General features: G+C 37.8%; 1 protein-coding gene across 1 annotated transcript in view; it reads left to right on the plus strand.

Moving 5' to 3' along the window:
- LOC139751177 (WD repeat-containing protein 11-like) overlaps positions 1 to 7,693 on the plus strand; it is a 147,431-nt gene extending 139,738 nt beyond the window's left edge. The window contains exon 22 of the mRNA XM_071666300.1: positions 2,077 to 7,693. Coding sequence (XP_071522401.1) covers positions 2,077 to 2,191 — 115 coding nt within the window. The 3' untranslated portion in view covers positions 2,192 to 7,693. The remainder of the gene's footprint in view (positions 1 to 2,076) is intronic.
- Positions 7,694 to 12,281: the final 4,588 nt, after the last annotated feature.

Here is a 12,281-nt window from a genome sequence, read left to right on the forward strand (position 1 = left end):
CTTCCTCCATGACCTTTGCATCATCTGCAAACATGTTCAGGCATGTCATTTACATAGATTAAGAAGAGTAATGGTACCAGAACATAATCCTGAAAAGATATAATCAGGCTGGCCGTCTCTTCTTTCCAAGAGGTCACTTACTCTCACAAAAGTCTAGATTTGTTTTTTACTCATGACATGTTTCTGAACCTATAATGCCTCACATTTAAAGTTTTAAAACTCTCATTTTAAGTGATTCTGGTGTATAATTTATTGCAACCTCCCTCTCATCTTTCATAGAGACTGGTAAAACATTTGCTTTACACCATTTCATTGATACTAAACCCTCTTCAGTTGAACTTGTAAGCATCTCCTATGTCCTTTCTGTGGCTTGTGCAGATTATTTGAGTATAAATGTTGAGATATTGTTTGGCCTATTTGTCTTTTGTATCTGGTTCCTTAGTATGATTCTCCTTGTTCAGTTTTTTATGTACTGCTGATGGTTTTCTAGGGTCTTACTTTCATTCCAGTCTGGTACTTTTGGGATGTGAATCCTTTTAGATTAGATACAATATGAAATTTAGCATTTTATTGTTTGTGTATTCTTGGTGTCAGTAACGTAGTCATCTAAATTTGGTAGTTGCTCCTTGTATTACAGCTTGCTTCAAATGAATTTACTGAACAGTTTCAGGTGACCCTTTGATTTGTGCAGTGTTTCTTTCATTCTTAATGCGCTCCTCTTTCCATGATTTATTTTTTCAAGTATTTTATTTTTGTATTTTCCATATGCACCCATGTGTTTGTGCCTTTATGATATTTTTCATAGTATTTCTTACTACCTTTACTAGCTGATACTTGTCAAATGAAACTTTTACTTTAACTTAGCTACTCTTTCAATTTGACATTGCAGAAACCTTCCTACCCACTCTTCCATTGTAAATTTAGCAAAATCATTTTCATCAATGCTTTCTTCTCATTTTTTTTTAAAAGTCAGCATTCCATGTTGTGTCACAGAAGGTTGTTCAACTCAATTTTATATTCTGACCATGTATTTCATGTCATTAGGGTTTTACTTTTACTAGTTGATCGGAATTTTCCAAAATACATTATGTCTGAATGGTTATCTTTGTACTGTACATTCCTGGAATTTGTATCTTTAACCAGGAAGGTTGATCCCTTCTCTCCCTTGTCTTTCCTTTCTTTTCTTATCACAATGTATCCTACAGGGTAGACAATATGAGGTTCAGCTTCCTTAGTTTGTTTAGTCTTAGCTTTGCATATAGTGACATCTTATTTCATCATGTAAGCTTTGAAATGCAGTACATATGGAAGATCTAATTTATCTTTTACCCTCTTCCATCACGTCTTTAACAATGCTTTAATACTTGTCTAACTTCACCCAGAAATCATCTTAATATTTTCAGCAGTTCATTATATCTGTGGTTATTTAGTACATCCCTAAAATTGCTCCCAAACTTTTGAACATTTTGATTACACCTCTGTTATCTCCGAAATGTCTCCCTGCAGTAGATTTACTAAGTCTGTACTTCACAGTATGTAATACGACTTACAGTGAACCTTTAGCACATTGTTTATTCAACATTTCTGATACTTTAGTGCATCTCTACTACTCCACTTGCCAGATACATGAGTACTTCTCTGATTCTGGACCAATATTTCTCCTGTACTTCATTATGTCTCAAACCTATCCAGTGTTTAAGAGCAATGCATCATCAACTCTTGTTTAGCACATTTCTAACTTACCTCCTACACCTTTCCTTCACATCTCCAACATCTCAGTAATTTTTGGCACTTCTTCGATTCTTTTTCAACAGTTTAAGATTTTTATCATATTTTTCCTTGTGATCAAGATCTTTGTCCTGCCCTGTTCTGTACTTTTACCTCCCATCTTTTTCTTAAAGCAAAGCTGAAATATTAGATTTCATAATAGGACTGACAGATTATAAAGTCCTCTAGATTATTTTATAAGCTGTTGAATCAGAGATGGCAGAGTAAACAGATAGATAGACAGACATAGATAGATAGATACATAAATAAACTCATTTTTCTTAAAATTATGCACATGTGCTTTTGCAGAAAGTATGTCCTTCATCTGTTCAGCCTTGGGAACAGACCTGCCGTTTCCTACTTCTGCCGTCTAATGGGAGAGAAAGGCCAAAACCTTCTGCAAGAGTTAGACTCTCTTCAGTAGATTAGGTTCTCATCCACTTATTTTCATCCTATATCTGTATCATGCTTTCATTTGCATATCATGCAGAATTAGGAACTGCATGATGTTAAAGTAGTCAAGAATGAAAGAACTTTTACTTATGCTTTTGTTGAATCTTGTTATATTCATCTTTGTTAAGATGAGCACAGGTTCGTATAGCATATTGGTAAGAGTTGATTTTTTCGGTGAAATCATAGCTTTTTAAACTAAACTTCTTATACTCTAGCTGCTACAGTTAGTGAGTCAGTGAAAGAGATTGTGAAGTGTAGCAAAATAATATCCAAGTAATCACTCACACATGCACACACACACATCGACTGCACCTTGATACACATACATTGTATATGTTCATAACATGCTTGTAGTAGCACAAACATTTCATGGATTGTGGACAACATGCTACAAGAGATGCTTAATGATGACAGGCCAGGAAGTAGCATTTGTCGGTGGTAGAATTGCTGTCAAAACAAATCCTCAGTGTATCAAATGTTATAATTTGACAAATCTTTGGATTTTTATTTTCAATACAAATTTTGATACTCTGATGGTAGATTTAATTAAATTGTTCATAAATGTCATTGTGATTAATGTACTCTTTAGTGCAAGAACTGCCAGCTCCGATGAGGTTTTTTGAGGGTTTTATTTGATTTCTCCTTATCAGCACATTAGCTGTTTCTTATCAGAACTTTTTGTCTACCATCAAACAGCTGACATAATTGTTTTGCATCTTCCATCAAATCATGGTACAAATGACTTACTTTGTACTACATGTGATAGTTTGAATGGCTCTTTGCATTCTATTAAGATTCATAAAACCTGTTATACTTGTATTCACACACTAGGAAAATGAGTTTCTTGCATTATTAGTCGGTAAAAGCATCATAGTAACAGATAGCATTCTCCAGAGTTAGTATTAATAGAATTCTGAAGTTCACCAGGGTAGGTACAAATTTCAGTGGTACTGACAAAAAGCCAGATATGAAATGTAAGATGCGATGAACGATGATTCCTGTAGCAAGATTATATATGTGTATACTGGTCTGTTAGTCTGTACAAAAGAATTGATGAAATCAAATTATATGTATTCATACCTTAACATACCTTACATTCCTGCCCCAGGACCCCATTTTGAGGTTCCTGCTGCACTCACAAAGCTGGTCATGTACACCTGGCAAGACCCCAAATCAAGAAGTGGTGACATTTTGTATTTATCTTTCATGTTGTGAGTGCAGAACAATTAAGGATTAGGTGCTCATTATCTTCATTGTGAAAATTGCATCATGTTGATGAGAGGGGTCTTGTGATAAGTTGAATCATTGTTTTTATGACGGATAGATTGGTCACGTCTGTGTTGCAAATAAGAATCTGTAATTTACGTAGAACAGAGGAGTGTCCTTCCTAATATGTATATTTCTGGTGGAGTGGACTTTGATACTTGGATGGGAGTACAGGAGTAGGTGTAAGTGTTACAGGATCCTGCCTGCAAGTGGTTACATAGTGAGTGATAAGTCACTCATGGTAAGGCTGTATCAACATCACTGAACAGAGGAACATAGTTTTGTCACCTTCTCATGCAAGAGGAGTCCATCGCTTTCCTGCTTCCGTATGGAGTTTAGCCTTAAAGCTGCAGGAGCTTTATAAAAAGGATCATGGGGTTGTATGTTGATTTTAATAGTATTTGATAATGTATATATGTAAATGTATGTACATAATAATGATAGGGAGATTTGGTGTTTTCTTCATGACTTGAATGTTTTATTCTGACTTGGAACTAGTGCTGTATCAAGATTTAGTGTTTTTTTCATGACTTGAATGTTTTTTTCTGACTTGGAACTGGTGCTGTATCAGTTAGCTGATGCTGCATTGGAGGCTGAAATGTTACATGAGAGCTGACTTAACCACTATGAAGTGAGTATTGTAGTAATGTACAAACTGACACACTGAAGCCATTCAACATCATGATTGGTTCTCTTTTGGGGAGTTTAGACTGCCACACTGAAGCCATTCAACATCATGATTGGTTCTCTTTTGGGGAGTTTAGACTGCCATAGTAAAGTTGCCTTCTCAGCCACTAATGGTGCCACTAAATGGTGTTAGTTGAGAACTTGAATTGATATGCTGAGGATGTTGAATACCATCAATGAATGTGAATGGATGTGTTGCAGTTTGTGTTTAGGTTGCCTAAGACCATTCAACCCCACAACTAAGTGTTATGATGGACTTTAGTTGAACTCTGATGCTGATAAACACTGCCAATGATTAGATTTTGAAATGGTGATTCAGTTGCCATGGTAGAAACACCATCACCATAGTGGATTATAAGTTATGAGCTGTCCTGCTTAAACCAGAGAACTAAAATTATATTGAACTCATACCTGTACTGTTTGCGGCAAACTCGAACATGAACATTTGAATAGTTTTTACCAGAAAAGCTGAGTTTTTCAATAGGATATTTAAAGAACTGACCAGCTTCACAGCTTGGGCACTCTCACTCAGAAATTTGATTATTGTAAGGGGGTTCTTATCTGTGTTTTTACTGTTTTCTTCTGTCTCAAGTCATTGGTAGAATGTGTGATCTCATGACCTGATTTCTGCTGGACTTTAAAAATATTAGCCTTGTTTTCTAAAGAAGTGGTTAAAATGTCTGGAAGCAGGAGCTCAAAAGCTCCTTCAAGCTTTGGGATAAGGTGGACATATAAGAAACTACTTGTTATTATTTCTTCAGATCCCTGTATGCTAAGAAAATGTTTCGGTTATAACTAGTATTTCCTCAGTGCTGGAGAGAGACTTGTCTAACACTTACTGCCTGATACACACACACACACACCAGGCAGGAGCTACCTCATTCCACTTTTCTGGTATTGGTGATTTTTCATGGGAGCCTCTAATTATTTGAATGATAATTCAAGAGCCCTTTTCCGGTTGCATCAAATTGGCAAAGGCTCATTGAGCTCTAAAAAGATGGCTCACTATAGATTTCTCCAAGAACCTCATTTCTAACTCTTCCATACATCTCTGCCCTTCATTTATCATTGATCTGTTTTACCCACCTTTTTCATCTCATTGCTACTAAGTGTTTCCCCATGCATTTCTATATAAATCTGTAAAGTTATGCATAGATCACTGAAGTTATATTTATTCTGATCTGTTACAACTTGCCATACCATTGTCTTTATTTTTAGTGGTTGACATTGTATCCCTTCTCAGGATCCCTGGAGCAAACACTTTCCCCAGCTCACTTTTTCACTGTGTAGATAATCAAATCTCACTTCAAATATGATACTGATTTATTCACTTTTTTCTCTGTTGCCTTTGCTGTCTGTATGGAACCCTTTTCTTACTTGTAGAAAATAAGATTGAACCTCCATTGCCCCCACATCCTCATATCTTCTCCATCCACTGCTTTCTTTATCCCTCAGCATGCAGCTCCACTGTCTTTAACTTAGTTCCATTACCATGACCTCCATTTCACCCACCTAATTACCCTGAACTCCTTTTCTTGCATAGTTTTTTCCCTCTTCTTTCATTGACCCATCCTCTTGGCCACATCCACTAATGCTCTAAGTATTGCTTCCCACCCCACACTCCAACCAAACTCTCTGCCCCCTCCTATGTCGGTCCCATACATTGCTTATGCCACCGTTCAGACTCCATCTACTTCACTTTCCTGCCCCCATATCTCCCAACCTCCACTGTCTCTACCACCTTGCCTCTTTTTTCTTTTTGCAACCTTCTGTTGCTTCTACTCACCCTATCCTTTATGCTCTCTTCTGCTCCATGCTGACTATTCCCTTCCCATTAACTGCAACTACTGGTGCCATCACCTAGATTTCACTTCCCTTCATATCCAGGCTCCCACAGTCCTCCCTAATTATTTTCATTACCCTGGGAATCCTTTCTTAAATGGTCCTCATGTTACTCCAGGCCCCTTTTCTGGGGTTTCTTTCAGCTCAAAGGCCGCATCTAATGCACAAGCAGGGACAGGATAAACTCCTTTGAAGCAAGAAATTCCATTACAAGACTGTACTTTGTTTCATTAACTGACAGCTTCTTCAGGGGTGACTTTTCTCTCACAGTGCAACCCAAGCAGATGGATTCTGGTAACACCCAGCTCTCTTGTATTATCAATTTATACATATCTCACTCTTGTTAATCCTTTGTCAAAAATATTTAACTTGATAAATGCTATATACACTTGTATTTTCAGTTTCCAATCTTAAAAGTGTTGCACACTTTTTTGCAGATAGCTTGGTGAATCCATCTATTCACTGCTTAGTTCCACAGTGGCAGTATTGTATATGAACAATAGGCTATGGCTCACCACAAAATCAGATCAGTGAAGGCAGATATTTTGAACATTGCTGCTGAATCTTTTACACTTTAGTTTGCTGAGATTACCAGGACAGAATATGGGGAAGGCTTTGTTTCAAATGCAAGAAATTAATGGAATGGTATAGTTGAGGTAAAAAGAGCATAATCTTATGCTGAACCTTGCAATATGTAGAGAGCAGCCATATGTATTTTACAGGAGGCCTCATTGTTTATATGGGTAGAATATGTTGTTTCCTGTTGAGGGCATGATGCATGGCATATATGGATCCTTGGGATCTCTAATCTTGACTTGACAGTCACTCTCAAAGACTGTCAAATACATTGTGTCAATCTACGTCAACTAGAAGTTTGGGATGCACAGGTTGAATTAGGAAAAAGGATGTTAAGAAAGGAAACAGGTATTGGTCATTGTAAGAGTTGTGCAAGTAGTTTGTTTGCTCTAGGGCAGAGTAAATATATAGTATTTTTCTATTAACAGTGTATTTTTCCAGTATATTTATTTAATATTGGGTGGTTGAATATTCACAAGCCAAAGTATTAATTGTTGGATACTTTCACATTCCCATTTGATTTTTTATAAGGTTATGATTAAATATTTGGACTATCCTAATACCCATTAATGAATGTCATATAATGACAGTTATCTTATTAGAAAACACGTGTTTATGTATTTTAGAACACAGGTTATAACGTAAGTGGTTAAAAAATTTTGAAGGCTTTATTGCCCTTTATTGTATCACATTCTGCGACCTTATAAGTCTTGGATGCCCTTGTATAACTTGTAAGATGTTCTTCTCAAATGTACATATAATAGTAATGTCACTAGGGCCCTTCACAAGCATACTCCATCTTTTTTTTCTATGAAACTCTAAAGCATTAGGAGAGGTTTATTATCTGCATCTCGGAAAAGCATCTGTCCACATATTAAAAAATGTCGATTATGAAGGATCTACTCAAAATACTTCATTCTCTCTGTCAAAAACCCAGATCATATGATTTGTTCAGCAGTCATGTTGGGGTACCTCTCCCACAAAAGGAAAAGTCATCTTTATAAACAGCAAGAGTTACAAGTGATCAATATTTAGAAAAAATATGAGGACAGGTAAGAATATTTTACAAGTCACCATTTTAAGTACATAGTTGAATAATTTTGCCTTTTGTTTTTTTAACCTTACTTTATGGAAATTAGTCATTGAGAGTATTTATTATTGCTGCATATTTTATCATATATGATTGCAAGTATGACTATGTACCTGTGTGTATATTTATGTCTGTGTGTATGTATGTATATATATATATATACATACATATACATACATACGTATGTTTATGTTGATGTGTATGTGTATGTATTTGTACGTATTGTATGGGTTTTTATGTACGTATGTATATATATATATATATATATATATATATATATATATATATATATATATATATATATATATATATATATATATATCCCTGGGGATAGGGGAGAAAGAATACTTCCCACGTATTCCCTGCGTGTCGTAGAAGGCGACTAAAAGGGAAGGGAGCGGGGGGCTGGAAATCCTCCCCTCTCAGTTTTTTTTTTTTTTTTAATTTTCCAAAAGAAGGAACAGAGAAGGGGGCCAGATGAGGATGTTCCCTCAAAGGTCCAGTCCTCTGTTCTTAACGCTACCTTGTTAACGCGGGAAATGGCGAATAGTATGAAAAAAAAAAAAAATATATATATATATATATATATATATATATATATATATATATATATATATATATATATATATATATATATATATATATATATATATATATATATATATATATTTTTTTATTTATTTTTTTTTTATTATACTTTGTCGCTGTCTCCCGCGTTTACGAGGTAGCGCAAGGAAACAGACGAAAGAAATGGCCCAACCCCCCCCCCCATACACATGTATGTACATACGTCCACACACGCAAATATACATACCTACACAGCTTTCCATGGTTTACCCCAGACGCTTCACATGCCCTGATTCAATCCACTGACAGCACGTCAACCCCGGTATACCACAGCGCTCCAATTCACTCTATTCCTTGCCCTCCTTTCACCCTTCTGCATGTTCAGGCCCCGATCACACAAAATCTTTTTCACTCCATCTTTCCACCTCCAATTTGGTCTCCCTCTTCTCCTCGTTCCCTCCACCTCCGACACATATATCCTCTTGGTCAATCTTTCCTCACTCATTCTCTCCATGTGCCCAAACCACTTCAAAACACCCTCTTCTGCTCTCTCAACCACGCTCTTTTTATTTCCACACATCTCTCTTACCCTTACGTTACTTACTCGATCAAACCACCTCACACCACACATTGTCCTCAAACATCTCATTTCCAGCACATCCATCCTCCTGCACACAACTCTATCCATAGCCCACGCCTCGCAACCGTACAACATTGTTGGAACCACTATTCCTTCAAACATACCCATTTTTGCTTTCTGAGATAATGTTCTCGACTTCCACACATTCTTCAAGGCTCCCAGGATTTTCGCCCCCTCCCCCACCCTATGATCCACTTCCGCTTCCATGGTTCCATCTGCTGCCAGATCCACTCCCAGATATCTAAGACACTTTACTTCCTCCAGTTTTTCTCCATTCAAACTTATCTCCCAATTGACTTGACCCTCAACCCTACTGTACCTAATAACCTTGCTCTTATTCACATTTACTCTTAACTTTCTTCTTTCACACACTTTACCAAACTCAGTCACCAGCTTCTGCAGTTTCTCACATGAATCAGCCACCAGCACTGTATCATCAGCGAACAACAACTGACTCACTTCCCAAGCTCTCTCATCCACAACAGACTTCATACTTGCCCCTCTTTCCAAAACTCTTGCATTCACTTCCCTAACAACCCCATCCATAAACAAATTAAACAACCATGGAGACATCACACACCCCTGCCGCAAACCTACATTCACTGAGAACCAATCACTTTCCTCTCTTCCTACACGTACACATGCCTTACATCCTCGATAAAAACTTTTCACTGCTTCTAACAACTTGCCTCCCACACCATATATTCTTAATACCTTCCACAGAGCATCTCTATCAACTCTATCAAATGCCTTCTCCAGATCCATAAATGCTACATACAAATCCATTTGTTTTTCTAAGTATTTCTCGCATACATTCTTCAAAGCAAACACCTGATCCACACATCCTCTACAACTTCTGAAACCACACTGCTCTTCCCCAATCTGATGCTCTGTACATGCCTTCACCCTCTCAATCAATACCCTCCCATATAATTTACCAGGAATACTCAACAAACTTATACCTCTGTAATTTGAGCACTCACTCTTATCCCCTTTGCCTTTGTACATTGGCACTATGCAAGCATTCCGCCAATCCTCAGGCACCTCACCATGAATCATACATACATTAACCTTACCAACCAGTCAACAGTACAGTCACCCCCTTTTTAATAAATTCCACTGCAATACTATCCAAACCTGCTGCCTTGCTGGCTTTCATCTTCCATAAAGCTTTTACTACCTCTTCTCTATTTACCAAATAATTTTCCCTAACCCTCTCACTTTGCACACCACCTCGACCAAAACACACTAAATCTGCCACTCTATCATCAAACACATTCAACAAACCTTCAAAAACTCACTCCATCTCCTCACATCACCACTACTTGTTATCACCTCCCCATTAGCCCCCTTCACTGAAGTTCCCATTTGCTCCCTTGTCTTACGCACTTTATTTACCTCCTTCCAAAACATCTTTTTATTCTCCCTGAAATTTAATGATACTCTCTCACCCCAACTCTCATTTGCCCTCTTTTTCACCTCTTGCACCTTTCTCTTGACCTCCTGCCTCTTCTTTCTTTTATACCTCTCCCACTCATTTGCATTTTTTCCCTGCAAAAATCGTCCAAATGCCTTTCTCTTTGCTTTCACTAATAATCTTACTTCTTCATCCCACCACTCACTACCTTTTCTAATCAACCCACCTCCAACGCTTCTCATACCACAAGCATCTTTTGCACAAGCCATCACTGCTTCCCTAAATACATCCCATTCCTCCCCCACTCCCCTTACCTCCTTTGTTCTCACCTTTTTCCATTCTGTACTCAGTTTCTCCTGGTACTTCCTCACACAAGTGAGGGGGATAGAGGAGAAAGAATACTTCGCACGCATTCCTCACGTGTCGTAGAAGGCGACTAAACGGGACGGGAGCAGGGGGCCAGAAACCCTCCCCTCCTTGTATTTTAACTTTCTAAAAGGGGAAACAGAAGAAGGAGTCACGCGAGGAGTGCTCATCCTCCTCGAAGGCTCAGATTGGGGTGTCTAAATGTATGTGGATGTAACCAAGATGAGAAAAAAGGAGAGATAGGTAGTATGTTTGAGGAAAGGAACCTGGATGTTTTGGCTCTGAGTGAAACAAAGCTCAAGGGTAAAGGGGAAGAGTGGTTTGGGAATGTCTTGGGAGTAAAGTCAGGGGTTAGTGAGAGGACAAGAGCAAGGGAAGGAGTAACACTACTCCTGAATCAGGAGTTGTGGAAGTATGTGATAGAGTGTAAGAAAGTAAATTCTAGATTGATATGGGTAAAACTGAAAGTTGATGGAGAGAGATGGGTGATTATTGGTGCATATGCACCTGGGCATGAGAAGAAAGATCATGAGAGGCAAGTGTTTTGGGAGCAGCTGAATGAGTGTGTTAGTGGTTTTGATGCACAAGACCAGGTTATAGTGATGGGTGATTTGAATGCAAAGGTGAGTAATGTGGCAGTTGAGGGAATAATTGGTATACATGGAGTGTTCAGTGTTGTAAATGGAAATGGTGAAGAGCTTGTAGATTTATGTGCTGAAAAAGGACTGGTGATTGGGAATACCTGGTTTAAAAAGCGAGATATACATAAGTATACGTATGTAAGTAGGAGAGATGGCCAGAGAGCGTTATTGGATTACGTGTTAATTGATAGACGCACGAAAGAGAGACTTTTGGGTGTTAATGTGCTGAGAGGTGCAACTGGAGGGATGTCTGATCATTATCTTGTGGAGGCGAAGGTGAAGATTTGTGGGGGTTTTCAGAGAAGAAGAGAGAATGTTGGGGTGAAGAGAGTGGTGAGAGTAAGTGAGCTTGGGAAGGAGACTATATATATATATATATATATATATATATATATATATATACACCCTACCATATGCTTTCTCCTGATCCATACATACAACGTACAAATCCGTATGTTTCTCATGTATTTTTCTTACATTCTTTAAAGCAAACACCTGTTCAACTCATCCTCTACCACCTCTGAAACCACACAGTTTCTCCCTAATCTGATGCCCAGTACATGCCTTAACCTTCTCAGTAACTAGTTTCCCGAAACAGGTACGTTCAATGTGTAATTTCCCAAAGTCTCTCTTACACACAATACTCGAGCTTATTTTGTACTCAATAATGGTCATATTAAAGCCTTTCACTTTGTGTGCATGTAAGCATTACTGGAATCCACCTGTTTGAGGTTACTTGGTGAATGAGAAGTCACATTTCTTGAGGTTGGATGATTGAAGTACCTCCTCATTAATGAACTTCTTAATACAAAGGAGTCCACCCCTGCCCTGCAATTATTTGTATCAATGTTTTGAGCCTGCAGGAGTTCTGTATTTATGTAATGCATATTTTCACACACTTATTCAGTGTTTCGAGTCACAAGTTGTCACGTATGATGTATTGAAACCTTAACCCACTATCCAAGGACC

The sequence above is a fragment of the Panulirus ornatus genome, chromosome 11 (genome assembly GCF_036320965.1).
Source record: "Panulirus ornatus isolate Po-2019 chromosome 11, ASM3632096v1, whole genome shotgun sequence".
Taxonomy (NCBI): Eukaryota; Metazoa; Arthropoda; class Malacostraca; order Decapoda; family Palinuridae; genus Panulirus; species Panulirus ornatus.